This window comes from Conger conger, chromosome 17 (assembly GCF_963514075.1).
Source record: "Conger conger chromosome 17, fConCon1.1, whole genome shotgun sequence".
Lineage (NCBI taxonomy): Eukaryota > Metazoa > Chordata > Actinopteri > Anguilliformes > Congridae > Conger > Conger conger.
Window position 1 is genome coordinate 14,094,864 of NC_083776.1, and position 18,704 is coordinate 14,113,567.

An 18,704-nucleotide genomic window follows, 5' to 3' on the forward strand; every position below is an offset into this window, starting at 1 on the left:
ACGGAGTTCTGAGGCGGAGGCTCTTTGCCGGAGAGGCCCCGCTCGGATATCCAGCTGTGCGGATTGGGGACGCGTGAAGCATTAGCCACGTGAGCCTCTGGCGTCGGCCGAGCTGGGCGGGGGGGCGGGGGGAGTCTCCTCCGTCCGCCGGGCTTCCTCGCTCTGTTCTTCCTCACTCAGCAAAGCTTCGGCGCCTCCTCCACTCTGCCTCGGGGGTTGTCTGACCCGGCCCTGGGGAGCCACGGGGTCTGCTGGCCCTCCCTGCTGCTCGGCGTCGAGTAGTTGAGTAGTTGAGTAGTTGGCTACACGGTCAGCCTCCCCTCTTCTGGTTTCGTGGGTAGAAAATGTGCGTACTGAGGACTACAGACGTGTGCCCTTCCCAGAGGAATGCCTCAGAACCTTTGCGAATCTGAGGGAATGGAGAGAGAGAGGGAGAGTGAGGAGAGGGAGAGAGGGAGAGAAGGGGGGAGAGGGAGAGAGGGATAGAGATGGAGGTAGAGAGCGAGGGAGAGAGGGAGAGAGGGAAGGGGGAGAGCGAGGGGGAGAGCGAGGGAGAGAGGGAAGGGGAGAGGGAGAGCGGGAGGGAAGGGGGGAGAGGAAGAGCGAGGGAGTGAGGGGAGAGCGAGGGAGGGAGGGAAGGGGGGGGAGGGAGGGAGAGAGGGAGGGAGAGAGAGAGAGAGAGAGAGAGAGAGAGAGAGAGAGAGAGAGAGAGAGAGAGAGAGAGAGAGAGAGAGAGAGAGAGAGAGAGAGAGAGAGAGAGAGAGAGAGAGAGAGAGAGAGATTCATCCGCTGCTGATTCTCTTCCACGCTCTGAAGGCCCACTTCGCCTTTATTGCAGTGTATTGATTGTGCTCCCCCTGCCCGCTCCGGCCTGGGCTGCGTTAAACGGCGCAGGAGATCCGGTCCTGGGTGCCAGCGCTGCTCCCTCTCTCCTGCCTCTCATTCAGCTGCTCCCAGCTGGATTCCTTAATGCCTGCGCTATAGATTTCAGACACCTGAGTGTGTGTATCTGAGCTCTGTGTTAGTACTTACTTACTTACTCAGAGATCTTCTCTGTAGCTCTGGCTGACCCCACCTCCACCTGTGTGCACACACGTACATGAGCACACCCACACATAAACCAGACCTTGGGTCAAATGACATTGAAATACTGGTGCCTGGTGCGGTTGAGTTAACAACGATGACCAGAAGGTGGGGTTTGAACTTTTTGAGAGTATTGCGTACCAGTCTTGTCTGTACAGCAGACAAGCTCAGTAAAGCGTGGAAATGTATTTGAATCCAGAACGTATCCATTACGTATTTGACCCTGGTCTAACGCACAAACACACAGACACACACACACACAGACAAACACGCAAGCACAGACATGCGTACACACACGCACGCACGCACGCACGCCCACACACACACACACACACAGGCACAGGCACAGGCACAGACACAGCACAGGCACAGGCATGCACACACGATCTATAGATCCATGTCTCTGATTTTAATGCTGTGACTGTCGCTGTTCGTTTATATGGCCTCCACACTCCAGACTGAGTGACATTTGGCACTGCTCTTTCGGAATTCAGTTAAAGCCCAGAGCACGGAGGAAACAAGAACGGTAATGTGATATTCACCCATCAGTCCATGTGAAGCTTTAGGCCGTGCCTGTTTCTACTCGATAGAACCCTCCCCCTTAGATTAACATCATCTGTGTGTGTGTGTGTGTGTGTGTGTGTGTGTGTGTGCAGTGATCAGATTTTTGTCCTTTCATCACCTCCCTCCAGTTACATAACCAGCAGTCCCTCCTCCCTCCTCCTTCCCTCTGTCACTCCCTTCTTTCCCTCCTTCCTTCTCTCTTCCCTCCATCTGTCTCCGCCAGGCCCTGTGCATATTTATGACCACCATCTGAGCATTTACAAGTTCACAGCCACTGCAGTAAGTCTTAGATGTTCAAGGAGTGTGTGCCGTACACAACCCCAGCTCAAGTGCAGCAGGAGTGTGTTTGTGTGTGTGTGTCTGTACCTACCCTAGCACACTTGTACAGGAGCAGCAGGAGTGTGTGTGGATATGTGTGTGGGGGGTGGGGGTGTGTGTGCCCGTACAAACCCCAGCACATTCCCACAGGAGCAGCAGGAGTGTGTGTGTGTGTGTGTGTGTGTGTTTCTCTGTGCCTGTGAGATTTCTGAGGGCAGAGAGCGAGCGTGGGAGAATGTGTAAGTGACAGTAAGTGTGTGAGAGTTCGAAAGAACTGTTGGCCTGTGTGTGTGAGAAAGAGTTTGAGTTATTGTGTGCTGTGCATAATAGAGTCCGTATGTGGGGGAGTGTGTGTGTGTGTGTGTGTGTGTGTGTGTGTGTGTGTGGTGTGTGTGTGAGTGAGAGAGAGCGAGTGTGTGTATATGGGGGAGTGCATGTGTGTGTGTGTGTATGTGAGGGAGTGTGTATGTGTGTGTGAGTGTGTGAGAGAGGGAGTGTGTGTGTGTATATGTGTGAGAGTGTATGTGTGTGAGAGAGAGTTTGTGTATGTGTGTGTATGTGTGAGTGTGTGTGTATGTGTGAGAGAGAGTGTGTGTGTGTGTGAGAGTGTGTATGTGAGAGAGAGTGTGTGTGTGTGTATGAGAGAGAGAGAGAGAGAGAGAGAGAGAGAGAGAGAGAGAGAGAGAGAGTGTGTGTGTGTGTGTGACAGGACTCCAGCTGTAGTGGTGGTTTGGGCTGGCCACTGCTGCTGCAGGGACATCCTGGCTCTCCTCTCCTCAGACACACGGCTCCTGTTTCACGGCACCCTGAGGAGAGCCCGGAATCTCAGCCTCGCCCCTCAGCACAAGCCCTCCCCTCTCTACAGGGCTCACCCACAACTCTGCTCCCAAAACACCCACAACACCCCCCAACTTCCCCTCTCTGTACCCCCCACGCACATCACTGCCCCAGCCTCTTACCGCTCTCTCCCCCCTGTTGTCCTGACCCTTTCACCTCCCTGCATCTGGACCGACAGGACTCAGTTTGTGCCCTGACTACAGCCGCAGGCTCTCAGGCCCACAGTCTGACCTCCTCTTCCACAGCTCTGTCATACACGACCTCACACTGCCGGTCAGCGCTCGGTCTGCGAGCCGCTTCACTCTGCTTCACGCAGACTGCGGTCTGTAGCCCAGAGCGAGGCGCAGGGCGCTGTGTGAATGAGCCAAACTGAACTGACACTGCACATTAGCATCTTACAGCGCACCCCCCCCCCCCTCCACCACCTTCCCCTGAGAGATAGACGGAGGGAGAAGAGGATGACGGGACTGTTCTGTCACGGGCGCTGCGCTGTTCTTGTCTGTGTCTTCGGCGCATTTGGTGTTTGCGGGTGTAAGCCGTCAGCATTTGGGGGGGGGGGGGGGGCCTGTTCTCCACGGCAGCCGTGGGGCGGAGAGGGGTGCGGGGGCGGGGGCGGGCGCAGGGTGGGCGTCTGGGCCAGCTGCACTCGGTGCTGTCGGACACTGTTCCGTGATGTTCCGCGACGTTCCGCTGACAGGCCTGTCGAAATCGAGCTAATTCAGGATCCTCCCGGGAGCCACCGGCCCTGTTTTCCTCCCGGTGGCTGTTTTGGGTTTTTGGAGAGCACATCTGATTGGCAGCTCTGAACAGCAGTGTCAGGGGTACGGCTTTTCATTCTTATTATCTTCAGCTTGGAAGTTGTGCCTAATAATATTTTGCTGTTTGTTTTCCATCACCTCTTTCTGTCAGTGTTAGTGAAGCCCTGGTACACTGCTAAGCCTTAAAATAAACACTGAAAGCTGGAAGAGAGGAAAGGATTGAGAGAGAGAGAAGGACAGGGAAGGAGAGAAAGTGATTTTTCCACAATAGATGAGTTGCAGTCCCTGGTTAATTTAGTTGCTGTAATGTAATCTCTCTCTCTGTCTCTATCTTTAGCTCTTGGATAAGATTAACATTTCTACAACACAGATCTCTGGCTGGAATTTGTCATGTACTTCCCCCACTCCTCCTGCCCTGGATCATCTGGAGAAGGAGATGTGGGAGAGGGGGGGTGGTGGAGAGATAAATAAGTAGACCAAACAAGAGTATTAGAAAGGACTGTTATCCACACGGTAAAAACATAGGTCAAGGTTCCCAGTATAATCATTTCATTTTAGCACAGCTGCTGTTCACGGGGCTGGCTGGGGCAGGGGTCTGTGCTGTGGGTGGAGTTAGTGAGATTCCTGGGTTAGCTTAGCTAGCACGTGTCCTGGTTGTCTCAGCTGAGCTATTCGGACTGTGTGTGCTTATAGAGCCATTAGTGTTCTGGCTGAATATGTTGGATAAGGTACAATTCATATATGCTTGGTTATAAGGCCATGAACATAAGTCCAGTACACTGATAGATAGGCCAAGTCGGTAACTACCATTCCAAGACATCTACAATTTCAGGAACTACAGTACCGAGACAAATTCCTAGATTAAGGTACAGAATGCGAAGGGCTAAAGATAGACAGGTGAAAAACAAGTGACAGTGGATTAGGGGACTCCCTCAGAGGAGTTATGGTACAGAGTGAAGAGAGCCCTAGTGTTGGCATTTCAGGCTGCTAAGGGGACTGCCCCACCTTACATACAATCCCTGATCACTCCCTACTCCCCAGCTAGACCACTCCGGTCTGCCAGCTCTGGTTGCCTTATGGTTCCCTCTCTACGTGCACCTGGTGGTCGAGCTGCACGTTCACGCCTGTTTTCCGTTCTGGTTCCTCAGTGGTGGAATGACTTGCCTACCACTGTCAGAACAGCAGAATCCCTCCCCCTATTTCGACGCAGACTCAAAACCCACCTTTTCAAACTCTACCTTAGTCCTCCCTCCTGATTTCCCCTGCCCCTCCTTTCTGATATCCCTATCCTTGTCTAACCCCCCCCCCCCCCAAAAAACAAAAAAAACAAAAAAAAAACAAAAAACAAAATGCACTTATGATGACAATTATGTTTAGAACAGCATTTCATGTGTATTTTGCTAGTTTCTGGATGTGATGCTTTGACTTATGGTAGAACCTATGCACTTGTAAGTCGCTTTGGATTAAAAGCGTCTGCCAAATGACTAAAATGTAAAATGTACAGCGAAGGAGAAGTTCTTATGGGGATAGGGAGGTCGTTCCACCACTAGGGAGCTAGGGTGGAGAAGCTCCATGTCTGGGTCCAGTTTCACAATATTAGTTGGTGCAGTATCAGTTTGTGCATGGTAAGAGTGTGGATATGTCTGGAAATATGTTTACTGTGTCTGTGCAGTGTTACTGTACATAGTGTGAGTGTGTACAGTGTCTGTATGTACAGGTGTGTGTGTACAGTATCATCGTGTATTTTATAAGTGTATAGTGTTGGTCCTTACATTAGGAGTGTGTTCGATATCAGTGCATGCAGTATGAGTGTGTAACATCTGTGTGTACACTATAAAGTAAAGTATGATTGTGTTCAGTATCAGTGGATAGAGCAAGGCTCTTCGATTATGTCCCTCGAATCCAAATCTGGCGCTGGTTTTCTTTTCTCCCGGGTAATTAACTGAACAATTAGTGCTGCTAATTGGCCAGACTGGCTTTAGACCTGACTCCCCGGGAAAGGCAGGGTGGAAAACCAGCAGTTCCCAGCCCTTGAAGACCAGGAGTTGGAGAACAGGGGCATACACTATTAATAGACAGGTTGCAGTACGGAGAGGTCTGGCTCATGTGTTGGTTCTGGTGATCTTTTGCACATATAACAGAGTGATCCTTTCAGCTGCCTGAAGCTGCACCAACGTTTGGAGACTGGTTCCTAGCGTCTCTCCTCTCCCCTTCCTCCCCTTGAGCCAAAGCTGGGGTCCCCCATCAACACACGTGGGTTTGTTCTCTCCATAAACGTTGAAAAAGTAACGCCCTGATTTTAAACAGGCCACGGGTCTGCTAGCAGGGAGATTAGCAGGGCTAGCAGAAGTGATTGCAGACAGCCTCGCCATGTTGTCCGGCCTGTGATCCCACAGCGAGGATTCGGTAAAATAAGCACTGCGTGTGCGTGAAGGACATTCCAGGAAAACTAATTTGCGTGTACACCCCCGCTCTCCTCCTCCATTGTGAGTAAAAACAGTGATTAAACCAGGGATCAGCTGGAATCCTGCCATTGCGTAATTCTGCTATTGCATAATTCCTCACAATACTGCGCAGCACAAGGTCCGCTGGTGCACAGATCAGCAGCTTTTTCTCAAACAAAGCTTTTTTTCCCACAGCTGAATTTAGTCCTGTTATGTCTAGGCACTGGAGCATACACTTATGTACCCCTCCCTCTCTCTCCCTCCCTCCCACTCTCTCCCTTTCTCTCCCTCTCTCCCCCTCTCTCTCCCTCCCTCCCTCTCTCTCTCTCTCTGCCCTAGGAAACCAACTCAGGCCCTGCCTCGTCAACCTTGAGACACCGCCCCTTTTCCCACCGTTAGCCAGAGAAGCGCCCCAACCACATCCCGAACCCGGAACCTGTTTGGCGGGAAAACAACCTGCTCCGGTCCCTGCTCCGGGGCCTCGGCAGCTGACTCCAGATCAGCGGCTGTGGCGAGTGGCGTTGCGCCCGGGGGACTCTGTCGCGTGTCGCTCACACTGGCTGGGCGTGAGGAATACGTAGAGAGGCATGGAGACAGAGAGGCCATGAGTGAAGTCCAGGACACACGGCTATGGACTGACCACGGCTCGCTAGCAAAAGCAGCGCCCACGCTAACTCATCTATGATTGGACGGACGATCCGATAATTCGCCACCCCAGCCCTCCTTCCCGGAAAGAGCAGGCCACACCAGGGCCCGCCGGCGTTACCGAAAGCGCTCAAAACCGCATTTCCCATGATCCATTCAGCTGGCAGTGCTGAAGATCAGAGGATACCCGCTTGAGACGTGACCAGTCAAATTCAAATTCAAGGTGCTTTATTGGCATGACACAATTTAGCTTTTGTATTTCCAAAGCATGGCAAGGAACATGTGAAGCCGAGACTAATAACAGAATAAGTCCGTTATCATAAGTCTCTCCATCTCTCTGTCGGTCTGCTCCGGTCTCTCGACCCCCCCGCATCCTCTCCCCCTCCCCCCAGAACGTCCTCGGCCGTGTTCTCGTCCCTGCCCTCTGCCACGCCCCGGCGTCCACCATTCGCCCCTCCCTCACCACGGCCGTCCTGCCCCCCCGGCCCCGCCCCCAGCCGCACCCCCCCGCCGTCGCCATGGCGACCACGGCGCGGGAGCACCTGCTGGTGGTGCGGAGGCGGAGCCCGCAGATGCGCTACACGCTGAGCCCGGAGAACCTCCAGAGCCTGGCGGCGCAGAGCGCCGGGCCCTCCGAGACGCATGGCCTCCCGCGGGCCAACAGCGACACCGACCTGGTCACCTCCGACAGCCGCTCCTCGCTCACCGCCTCCGCCTACGAGTTCACGCTGGGCCGCGCGCCCAACCTCACCATCTCCTGGGACATCAAGGAGGAGGTGGACGCCACCGACTGGATTGGCCTGTACCACATCGGTGAGATGCCACGGTCCGCCATTTTGGCTCTGTTTCCATCCTATCTGTGCTGCTGCGCACTCCCATTTACACCATGTCACTCCATTAGTAGCTTTTGATGATGTCTCTTTGATCATTAGCTGGTTTCATGTCATGATGATAATGTCACAGTTATTATTAGTAGGTACTGTAGTAGGTAAAGATTATGGTCAAAATGGTAATAGTGACTGTAACAATAATAATGGTAATGCTGCTGGTTGGGATGATGGTAAAGATGATGGTGTTGGTAGTAATGTTAATGACAATTGTAATGATGATGGTAATGTAGTAATGGTAATGCTGATTGTAATGATGATGATGATGCTGGTAGTAATGGTAATGATTACAGTAATGTAGTGATGATGATAAAGATTATGGTGTTGGTAGAAATGGTAATGGTGACTCACAGTAGTAATGGTAATGATGATTGTAATGATGATGGTAATGTAGTAATGGTAATGATGATTGTAATGATGATGGTAATGCAGTAATGGTAATGCTGATGGTAACAGGCTTAATGGTAATGATGATGATAATGGTGGTTATGGTAATGATTACAGTAATGTATATTGTAGTGATGATGATAAAGATGATGGTGTTGGTTGAAATGGTAATGGTGACTGTCACAGTAGTAATGGTAATGCTGATGGTAACGGTCGTAACCATAATGATGATGGTAATGTTGATAATGATGGTGTCACTCTTATTAGTCTTTGACTGTTATGATGGTGGTGGTGGTGGTGGTGATGATGATGAACAGGGTGGTGATAAATGATTACTTTATCAGCTTAACCAATGCAACTTACTGAGCATACAGTTATAATGTACCGTGCTTGCTTTGGGGAACAGCAATTGAAAACTCACACTTGTGCAATACTCATAAAAAAAAGAAAAGAAAATGCTTGCAAAATTGGTCAGAGATCAATTTAAAGAAAGGGATAGGAATCAGAATGCCTGAGCCTTAATTTACCTGTGGATGGTCAGTCCAGAACATAATGTACGGTAATGCCATGTCATATAATGTAATATAAAGTTATATAATGTAAGGTAACAGATCGGTCTGCCCTGTGTGGCAGTACCCTGCTGGGTTGGCTGTTCTGTAGGCTGGAGTTGGGCTGGGAAGCCCTGTTACCGGAGGGCCAAATGTTTCTTGGTTTCGCGCCAGATTCTGCTCTCTGCTTACGAGCCCAATCCTTTATGTGACTGAAACTGTTTGCTGTGTTTATGGATAAACTCATGAGTGACAGCTGTAGGCTGTTCCTGTGTCTCTGTGCAAAGTGTTTTACTGTGGTCTGATGTATGAGCAGACAGGCATTAGTAAAGGCAGCTAAATCAGCCATAAGGCCAAAGTAATGTGTGTAAGTGGAAACTTCTAGAAGCAGGGCTGCCTGCCTCTGCTGTGGACCCCCCTTTAGCCTGGTCTGGAGATTTCCACCCCTGCTCTTTTACTGGCTTCTGGGCTGTCTGTGGGTGGGTCCTCCAGTCCCGGGCATGCTAACAGGGTGGGGCGGGGAGGAGGGGAGAGGACCTCCCTGGTTCTGCACACTAACAGCCCATGAGCTGAACCGTGAGCACTGTGCTTGAGTTCACATGTTCACACATACACACACACCTGCATACATACACACACATGCATATAAACATTTACACACATTCACATAGACAAACTCATACCATGCACATACATGCACATACACACACACCTGCATACATACACACACATGCATATAAACATTTACACACATTCACATAGACAAACTCATACTACACATACACATGCATATAAACATACACACACCATCCGCATACACACACATTCACATAGACAAACTCATACCATGCACATACATGCACATACACACACGCCTGCATACATACACATACATGCATATAAACATACAGACACCATGCACATGCACACGTGCACATAGACAAACTCATACCATGCACTCACATACACATACACACACACACACACACACTGTATGTATGTGTATGTGTGTATGTAGGTGTGTCTGTGTGTGTGTGTCTGTGTCTGTGTCTGTGTCTCTGTGTGGGTGTGTGGGTGTGTGGGTGTGTGTTTGTGTGTCTGCGTCTGTGTGTGTGATATGTGTGTATGTGCATGATCATTTACCATGTGCGTGGAGCTGTGTGTGTATGTTTGTTTGTGTGCATAAATGTGTAATGTGTATGTGTTCACAGTGTCTGTGTGAGCAGTCTAGTAATTGTCATTTTATTATGCATATTGTGCACATTATTGCTTTGGCAATACTCTACCTATGTGTGTTTTGCCAAGAAAGCATATTTGAATTTTAACTAAAACGGCTGTGTGCATATATGTGCGTGAGTGTGTTTTTGTATGTGCTCATGTGTATATTCTCAGGCGTGCGTGTGCATGTGGAGAGAGGCTCTGCAGAGTGCTGATTCAGCAGCGCGTATGCTGCGGAGACACCTCGTCATTGGATAGGCTGGCTATGCTTTTGCACATGCTCACTCACACACTCTCTCTCTCTCACACACACACACGCTCCCCCTCCCATTCACTCCCCACCCCCTCCCCTCCTCTCCCCTCCCTTTCTCCTCTCCTGTCTTCTGCGGCCTCTGTGTCCTGTTCTCTCTCTCCTCCTCAGACTCTCTGATATGCTAATGAACAGTCACAACAGCTGTGTTTAGTATTAACATATTCTCCATAATATTTACATATTTTAGCGGGCAGAGTGGGGAATTATTACGGTCACTGCTGAGCTGTAATCAGTACTGGACCTCACCGCTGTCATTAGTCAGGAGTCACGTGACGCACACGGTCGTGACTGTTGTCAGAGACGGCATATATTTAACCCGATTGCCCAGGCTGCAGTGTAAATTGGCTAATTACATTCTTTTCACGCTAATGACCATGATCTTCACTACGGAGGCAGAGACTGTCCTCAAACACACAAATTCACAGCAGACACATTTTATACAATGGGTGTAAATGCATGTGCTTGTGAGTTTCTGTGTCATCTATATGTTTGTGTGTTTGTGCAGGCGTGTATGTGTCCTTGCGTACCTGTGCATGTTTTTTGAGTGTGTGTACATGTCTATGTGAGGATATGTTTGTGTGTGTGTGTGTGAGAGCATATTCATATTCATGTGTATGTGTGTGAGTGTTGGCATGTGTGTGTGTATGTACGCATGTGTGTGTGTGATTGTGTGTATGCATGTTCGTGTATCTGTGCGTGTATGTGTGTGATTGCATGTGTTTGTGAGTGTATGTATGTATGCGTGTGTGTATCTCTGTATGTGTGTGATCGTGTGTGTGTGTGTGTGTGTGTATATGTATGTTTGTGTATGATTGTGTGTGTGTGTGTGTGTGTGTGTGTGTGTGCGCGTTTGTGTGTATGCATGTGTGTGCGCGTGCGTGTGCGCGCGCATTACAGACACAAAGATCGAGGAGACATTTTTTTGTCCTCTAATTATTCCCTCCAGCAAGGGTGCAGTTTATTTGCCTGATGCAGTCAGAGAGGAGACAGCGAGAGTGATGGCCAATAGAAATCTGTCCATCTCTGCACCCTCGCTCCATCTCAGGGCACCTGCGTATCGATCGCCCCTCTGCTGCCAGGGGCAGGTTGGGAAGGGAGTGATTTTTTGAGAGAGAGAGGTGCTTCGTTCAGGCTTCGTGCCCTGGCTCCATCGATTGGGAGAGCGTCAGGACTTCATTACTGCCCCTGGGGCAGAATCCCAGAGCGCTGGGGTCTGGTGTGTGACTCGGACCATGAGCTGCTGCTGCACAGGGCTGGGGTACTGGACACTACCCTCGGGTTACTCTTTCTCTTACCTCCCCCCCCGGCCCCGCCCTGCCTTTAACCCACCCCGCACACGCATGTGAACACACCCTTCCTGAATGAGGGGTGTGGGGTGAGGGGTAAAATGGTGGAGGTGGTGGTGGTGTTGCCATAGTAACTCCCCTGTAATGTTTTTGTTGCTTTGGTCTGGGTGTTCAGGAGGGTTCCGGAAGGTTTCGTTCCACCGTATCAGAGTCCAGCTGTGTTTCTGTACATCTCTCTCACTCTCTCTGTCTCTCTCTCCCCCTCTCTCTCTCTCTCTCACTCTCTCTCCCTTCTTCCTCTCCCTCTCTCTCCCTTCTTCCTCTCCCTCTCTCCCTCTCTCCCTCTCTCTCTCTCTCTCCCCACCCTGTCAAAATTACACCCAGAAATGTGATATGTTCTGTCTCGCTGTCAGATTAATCGGTGTAGCCTTTCATCACGTGTCAAATCCACAGTTTCAAATCAGTATCTGCAGAAAGTAATTTAAAGCGATGATGTCTTCCACAGTCCGTGGAAGTCCTGCCATAAATTAATGGAGGTGTTTTTTGTTTTTGACATGTAATCATGGCAGCAAATCTGTTATCTGTAGATGAAGCTTGAAGGCTTGGGGCCTCATTTGAGTGTTTTCTGAACTTTAGCCTCCTTGGAATGGTCTGCATCTGTTTTCTACCTCGAGGGACCGGGGAGGTGTTACACCTGAGGGAAATTATTGTTGGGCGGGGTTCCACACATTTTTCCGGTTCCGGATGGGTTAAAGTATTAGCCTATATGTGCCCATTATGAAAGAGATCAATGTGGTCTCTTGAGGGCCAACATATTACATAACGGCTTTTGGCAGGGGTTCTCCTTTAACATTGGGGAATTGTCCCGGCTGTTTGTCATGTGTTTCAGTGTGAATCAATTTGGGCAAGGCACAGTTTAAAGCCAATTTATCCCATCCGCTCGCTTAATGGCTCCCGTGCTATCCCCACGGACACATCTTCATGAATGATTGGCCTAAGTCATGGGTCATATGTTCTCTCAAGAGTATAGATATCATGTCTATCACAACTACCTCTTTGGTGTAATTGTGTCGTTTGAAGCGCAGATAGTTGACGTTAGGGTTGGGCTTACAAAGCCATTTCCCAAATTGGCTATTGTACCTCTGAGAAATATCTGTTGTGTGTACTTCCTCAGTAAATAATGCATACATGGACAATACCCATAGTATAAATGTACACATTCAATGTACGCTACATAAACTCTCCTGAAAACTGAACGCTAACAGAAGCATTGGCCTCGGCAAACAGGGCAATGCATCTACAGGAACACTGTGGGCATACTTGTTTAATCATCCGTGCATTTTAATGCATTTGCGCTGCTTTTGAAAGCACATACAATTCAAAGTGACCTTGTGATGAGAAGAGAGATCTTTATCTTTTGCACTATCAAACAGACCGCTCTGACTTTGCATTCAGAGTCTATAAGCAATACATATGTGTGTATTATTATCCTGAGTGTATAAGAAACATCTTCCAGTCATAGGCTGCAAATAAATTACGGCCGACAACCAAAACAATTAACATAAGATGAGGGCAACTGTGTTGTCATATTTATAGATGATGTCATTTTGAAATATTTAATATTTGCTTTTTTGAAATTGTATATATACAGTCTATATATATATAAATAACCAAATTGGTTGGAATTATCCACGCATGTTAAAGTCTCTCGTTTTACAGGAGATATTGTGCACTGATTGAATGTTTGGTTGAAGCTGCTGAAGTGACAGAATTACTACGTTTTTGTGTTTTGATTCATGCAGCTGCCCATAAAGGGGGTGTGGTGTTCACCCTCTAAAGTAACTGTGGAGTCTCTCTGCCTCATTGATTGGCTGTAGCCCATATGTTCGCCAAAGGCAGCCCTTATTGATTCGCTGCTTGTTTACTCATTTGAATATTATGAACAAACACTTAACTTTGATTGGTTTGCGATGTGTCTTGTTGCTTTACATAGAAGTCTGTATTTAATTTATTGGATTCTTAAGTGCAATTGAGCTTGTATTACAGATTGAAATTTTGAATCCAAAGAGTGATTTCAATGGCAAGATCTAAGACATTGCGTAAAGCATGTGATCTGATTGTATAGTATAAGATTGAAGAGTATAAGATTCAGACCTCTTTGCCGTGCAATGCAAGCAGTTTTATTGAATTACGGCCTCCTTAGCTCCAGCTTGCTGAGTGCGTACATGTATGTTTTCAATAAATCATGTGTATTCTATGTTTGCTTTTCCCCACGAGCACTTAATAAATAATACAAATGCACAGAAAGGAAGGGTACCTAGCAGCATCCTGCGGCTGCTTGGGTCCTTCAGACCTGGCCCCAGATGAAAGACTTGCAGCTCCTATCGGGGCTAATGCTAGCTGTAGCAGGCACAGGAGAGAGAGGGCAATATGTATTGTATATTGTATTGCACACTGTTTTGTGTTTATTGCATATTCTGTTCAGTTATTATGTTGTACTGAGCTGCACAAAGAACACAAAGTACTATTCCTAGTATAAAGGTGATTCTGATTCTGATTCTGAGAGAAAGAAAGAGAGAGAATATTTAGTAATGTATTTCATGCCAATAAAGTGTTTTGAATTTCAGTGAGAGCGTGAGACAAAGGCAGAGAGGGAGTGTATGTGACAGCGAGAGAGAGTATGAAAGAGAGAGAGAGTGTGTGTGTGTGGGAGAGAGAGGGGGAGAGTGAGAGAGAGAGACATAGCAGGTAGATGATTGAGAAGCACAGTTGAGTTGTGGGGGTATGATGCATTGTGGGATAGAGAGCTGATGTGGAGGGACAGCTGTGCGTGACTCAGCAGGGGGGGCAGAGAGTGGGAAATGTGACATCATCAGCGTCCCTCGTGACATCATCAGTGTTGGCCTTGCGGCCAGGACATCCCGCCAGGGTGAGAGAGTGGGGACAGGGTTTGAGTGCAGGGGCGGGGTCTGAGTGCAGGGGTGAGAGACTGGACGGAGTCTGAGTTTCGGGACGGGAGCATCGGGGCGTGTGGTGAGTGAGAGAGCCCTCAGAACATCCTGCACAGGGCAGGGGGAGGACGGGAGGGGGGGGGGATATTCTGGGCCGCTGTTTGAAGATGCAGAAGGACTGCATCTGATATGGGAGATGGTGGTGGGCGACCTGTTTAACGACCACTTCCTGTTAGGCTCCTGAGAGTGCTGGGAAGGGCTGTGGGAGCCTTGTGATGTCACCTCATATGATGTCAGCCTGGGTGGGGGAGGTGGGGGGGGGCAGGATTTCCTGATCCTATGAGTGTGCCACCAGCAACAGCAGATGTGCTGTCACTGATAGCTACCACTCACACCTCTCTCACAGCCAATAGATAACCGCTGTGGTAAACACAATGCACACACACGCACACACGTGAGCATGCATGTACGCACGTACGCTTGCAAGCACTGACACACACGCGTACATGTGAAAGGTGATTTTCACGCAATCCTTCAGTTTCTTACTCAGACTTTTACCGTTGTGTGCGCACGCGTGTGTGTGTTGTCCACTCTCTGACAGTGTGTTCACCTCTCCAGATGAGACCTGTCCTGCCAATGTGTGGGACTCGAAGAACCGTGGGGTGAATGGGACGCAGAGGGGCCAGATCGTATGGAGGCTGGAACCCGGGCCCTACTTCATGGAGCGTGAGTGATGACGCCCTGAGGAGGGGGGTTATGGGAAATGTAGTGCTGGGAGATATGTAGTTTTTGGCTTCCTGTGTGACTTCCTGTGTTCTCCCTCTAGCTGAGACGAAGATCTGCTTCAAGTACTACCATGGAGTGAGTGGAGCCCTCAGGGCCACTACACCCTGCATCACCGTCAGGAACCCGGGAGTCCTGGTGAGTGCCTGCGTGTGTGTGTACGCGTGTGTGTATGTGAGCGAATCCCTGAGTGTATGTGTGTGTAGGTGCATTGTCGTGTGCCTGCCTGCAGGCGTGTGTGTGTGTGAATACCTGAGTGTATGTATGTGCGTGTATGTGTGTGTGTGTGAGAGAGTGAATCCCTGAGTGTATGTGTGTGCAGGTGCAGTGTCGTGTGCCTGTGTGTCTATGTGTGAGTATGTAAGTGTGTGTAGGTGCAGTGTGTGTGTGTGGGGTGTGTGCCTGTGTGTGTGGGTATGTGTGAGTCTATATGTGTGTGTTGGTGCAGTGTGTGTGTGCGTGTGTGTGTGCGTGTGCGTGTGCGTGTAGGTGCAGTGTGTGTGTGTGGGTATGTGTGAGTCTATATGTGTGTGTTGGTGCAGTGTGTGTGTGTGTGTGTGTGTGTGTGTATTCCTAGTGTATGAGTATGGCAGCCTCCTGGGGGAGTATCCCGTACAGTGGTAGAATGCTCCCAGCGTGACGCAGTCAGGAAGAAGGATGAGAGAGAGATGAAGGATGAGGCTGTCTGCTCTCTCCCAAGTCGGAGTGGTGTTCCATCAGCAGCAGAGTGCGGGCTTTAGAGCTGGGGTAGGTGTGGTCCTTTAACATCGTATCACGCAGAGAGGTGGGCTGGGAAGCCAGGAAGCAGCATGACATATCTACTCCAGACCGGGACCAGGCTGACCGGTTGAAGACACGGACCTGCTTTTTTTAGTTTCTCCACCAACGTGATGATAAACCACTGCCGGTCATAACCCTGTGTTTGTAAGCCTTCCAGGAAGTCACCTGAATCATCTCACCGCTGTTTGGGGCAGCTTCACTGCCTGTACACATTTCCTCTTCCTGTGTGTCACTTCCTGTGTATGTTGTAGTTCCTGTGTGTGCGGCCTCTCCTTATCTACATCAACCCCCCCCCCCACTTCTAGCTGTCACCGCCCCGGCAGAGTCTGTGACCAGATGCCGCAAATTAATTTGACGTTTAAAATGGAGGGCTAGTTCGTCCCAGATCAGGTTACCTGGCAGAAGTACAGAGTATTATGAACTTGAGCAGCTACAGATTAGAGGTGGCATCCATGGTGATGCTCTGCATTCTGACCTACATGCAGAGCATCAAGCTGGTCAAATTGCTGGTCTAGTTGGGTATGAGCTGGTTAACCAGCTAATGCTGGTAGCTTGTCTGAGCTGGTAGCTGGTCAACCAGCTACACCAGCTGTTTAAAAACATAGCTTGAGCTGGTTGAACCATGCCAAGCTGGTAGCTGGCCTGAACTGGTCAACCAGATAAACCATGACGAGCTGGGAGCTGGTACAAACTATTCAACCAGCTACCAGCTGTTTCAAAACCTAGCTTGAGCTGTTTTTCCAGCAGGGCAGTCTCTGAGCTAAGCTGAAATAGATCTTGTATTAGTTGCTGTGGTGATGGAAGAACCATTAAAACACAGAATTTTATTATCGTTCAGTTCATGTGCAGTTTCCCTTGTCTATACTTGAATTGTGCATATTGACCAATTTTAGCACCAGCTCTGTGTTTTAGTGACACATTCTAGGCTAAGTGCCCCCAAGGATATAGCCACAGTGTCTCATCTGGGGATTAAACCAGCAGTATTTTGGTTGCAAGCCCAGTTTCTTAATAGCTACTTGCATTGCTGTGGATAGTTTGGTGGGTGGTTTGGTGTGTGAACGAAAGCATACTTGTGTCGCTGTGTGTTTTAGGGTGTGTGTAAATGCTAATGCATTTGTTTACTGTGTTTGGCCCAGCAAGTAGCACAGTACAATTTGTGAGCAGCGCTGTCTTCCTCATGCTGGAGGTTTAATGGTGAATGAGATTTTTGTGTGTGTGTGTGTGTGTGTGTGTGTGTGTGTGGGTGTTGCTGTGTTTAGCTGAGTGTGTGTTATGGTAAGGCACAGTTTGTGAGCAGTAACGTGTGTGTGTGTGTGTTGCTGTGTGTAGCTGAGTGTGTGTTAGGCACAGTTTATGAGCAGTAGTCTGTGTTGCTGTGTGTAGCTGAGTGTGTGTTAGGCACAGTTTGTGAGCAGTAGTCTGTGTTGTTGTGTGTAGCTGAGTGTGTTAGGCACAGTTTGTGAGCAGTAGTGTGTGTGTGTGTGTAGAGTGTGTGTAAGACAGTTTGTGAGCAGTAGTGTGTGTGTTGCTGTGTGTAGCTGAGTGTGTGTTAGGCACAGTTTGTGAGCAGTAGTGTGTGTGTGTGTGTGTGTAGAGTGTGTGTAAGACAGTTTGTGAGCAGTAGTGTGTGTGTGTGTGTGTGTGTGTGTGTGTGTGTAGAGTGTGTGTAAGACAGTTTGTGAGCAGTAGTGTGTGTGTGTGTGTGTGTGTAGAGTGTGTGTAAAACAGTTTGTGAGCAGTAATGTGTGTGTTTCTCTCTTTCAGGCTGGAGATGAAGGCCAGGGACAAGGCCAGTCGGTGATGGAGCACTGTCGCAAACTCGTCAGCTTTACACTGTCAGGTGATGCTGGGAGAGAGCTTGCGAAGAATGTGTGTGTTTCTGTGTGTCTGTGTTTCTGTGTGTGCCTGTGCGTGTGCGTGTGCGTGTGCGTGTGCGTGCGTGTGTTTCTGTGTGTTTCTGTGTGTGTGTGTGGGTAAACCCCTGCTTTAAATTAATCTTGACCCTATTTATAGTGATCTCTGCTGCCCCTCTCTGTCCACAGTGTGTCATTGCACACAGCAGGTCACATCATTAATCAGTCCACGGGGCAACAGATGCTACTGTAAGCACAGGTGTTGGATGCAGAGTACAAAGCTCATCTGCTGTCCTCCTAAATCTCCGCTGCTGCTAGACACAGAGTCCTGTGAAGTACGTGCCATCTAAAAGCAGCAAGCACATTACTCTCTGATTGGCTTAGACAAGTCACGTGATGAGCACCAGTGTCCCCAGCTGGACAGAGTTGGTCACTGCACTGCAGTTTCCCAGCGGTTCAGGAAGTGAGATTTGGAGTACGGGTGTGCGCGTGTGTGCGCGTGCATGTGCGTGTGTGTGCCTCTGTGTGTGTGTGTGTGTGTGTGTGTGTGTGTAGGTATTTGCTATCTGTATTGTGTGTGTATTGTGTGTGTGTGTGTGTGGGCATTTGCTCTCTGTTGTGTGTGTGTATTATATGTGTGTGTGTAGGCATTTGCTGTCTGTAGTGTGTGTGTGTATTGTGTATGTGTGTGTATTGTGTGTGTGCGTGTGTGTGTAGGCATTTGCTGTCTGTAGTGTGTGTGTATTGTGTATGGTGTGTGTATTGTGTATGTGTGTGTGTACTGTGTATGTGTGTGTATTGTGTGTGTGTGTGTGTGTGTGTAGTCATTTGCTCTCTGTAGTGTGTGTGCAGACGCCCTCTCTCTGAGGACCGTGCCTCTCTCTGTAGATATCCGCGCTCTGGGGCTGAAGAAGGGCATGTTCTTTAACCCCGACCCCTACCTGAAGATGTCCATCCAGCCGGGCAAGAAGAGCAGCTTCCCCACCTTCGCCCACCACGGCCAGGAGAGACGTGCCTCCATCATTGCCAACACCACCAACCCCGTCTGG

General features: G+C 49.2%; 1 protein-coding gene across 5 annotated transcripts in view; it reads left to right on the forward strand.

Moving 5' to 3' along the window:
• The window catches only part of LOC133116626 (E3 ubiquitin-protein ligase HECW2-like), a 56,129-nt gene that overhangs the window by 10,411 nt on the left and 27,014 nt on the right, over nucleotides 1-18,704 (forward strand). For 3 of the 5 annotated variants that reach the window (XM_061226406.1, XM_061226410.1, XM_061226408.1), the window contains exons 2-6: nucleotides 6,344-7,462; nucleotides 14,858-14,965; nucleotides 15,066-15,160; nucleotides 17,567-17,642; nucleotides 18,544-18,704. The exon at nucleotides 18,544-18,704 is cut by the window's right edge and continues 9 nt beyond it. In XM_061226406.1, coding sequence (XP_061082390.1) covers nucleotides 7,168-7,462; nucleotides 14,858-14,965; nucleotides 15,066-15,160; nucleotides 17,567-17,642; nucleotides 18,544-18,704 — 735 coding nt within the window. In that variant the 5' untranslated portion in view covers nucleotides 6,344-7,167. Of the gene's footprint in view, nucleotides 1-3,505; nucleotides 3,624-6,343; nucleotides 7,463-14,857; nucleotides 14,966-15,065; nucleotides 15,161-17,566; nucleotides 17,643-18,543 lie in introns of those variants that run through there. The other 2 variants (XM_061226407.1, XM_061226409.1) reach the window with 2 other exon arrangements.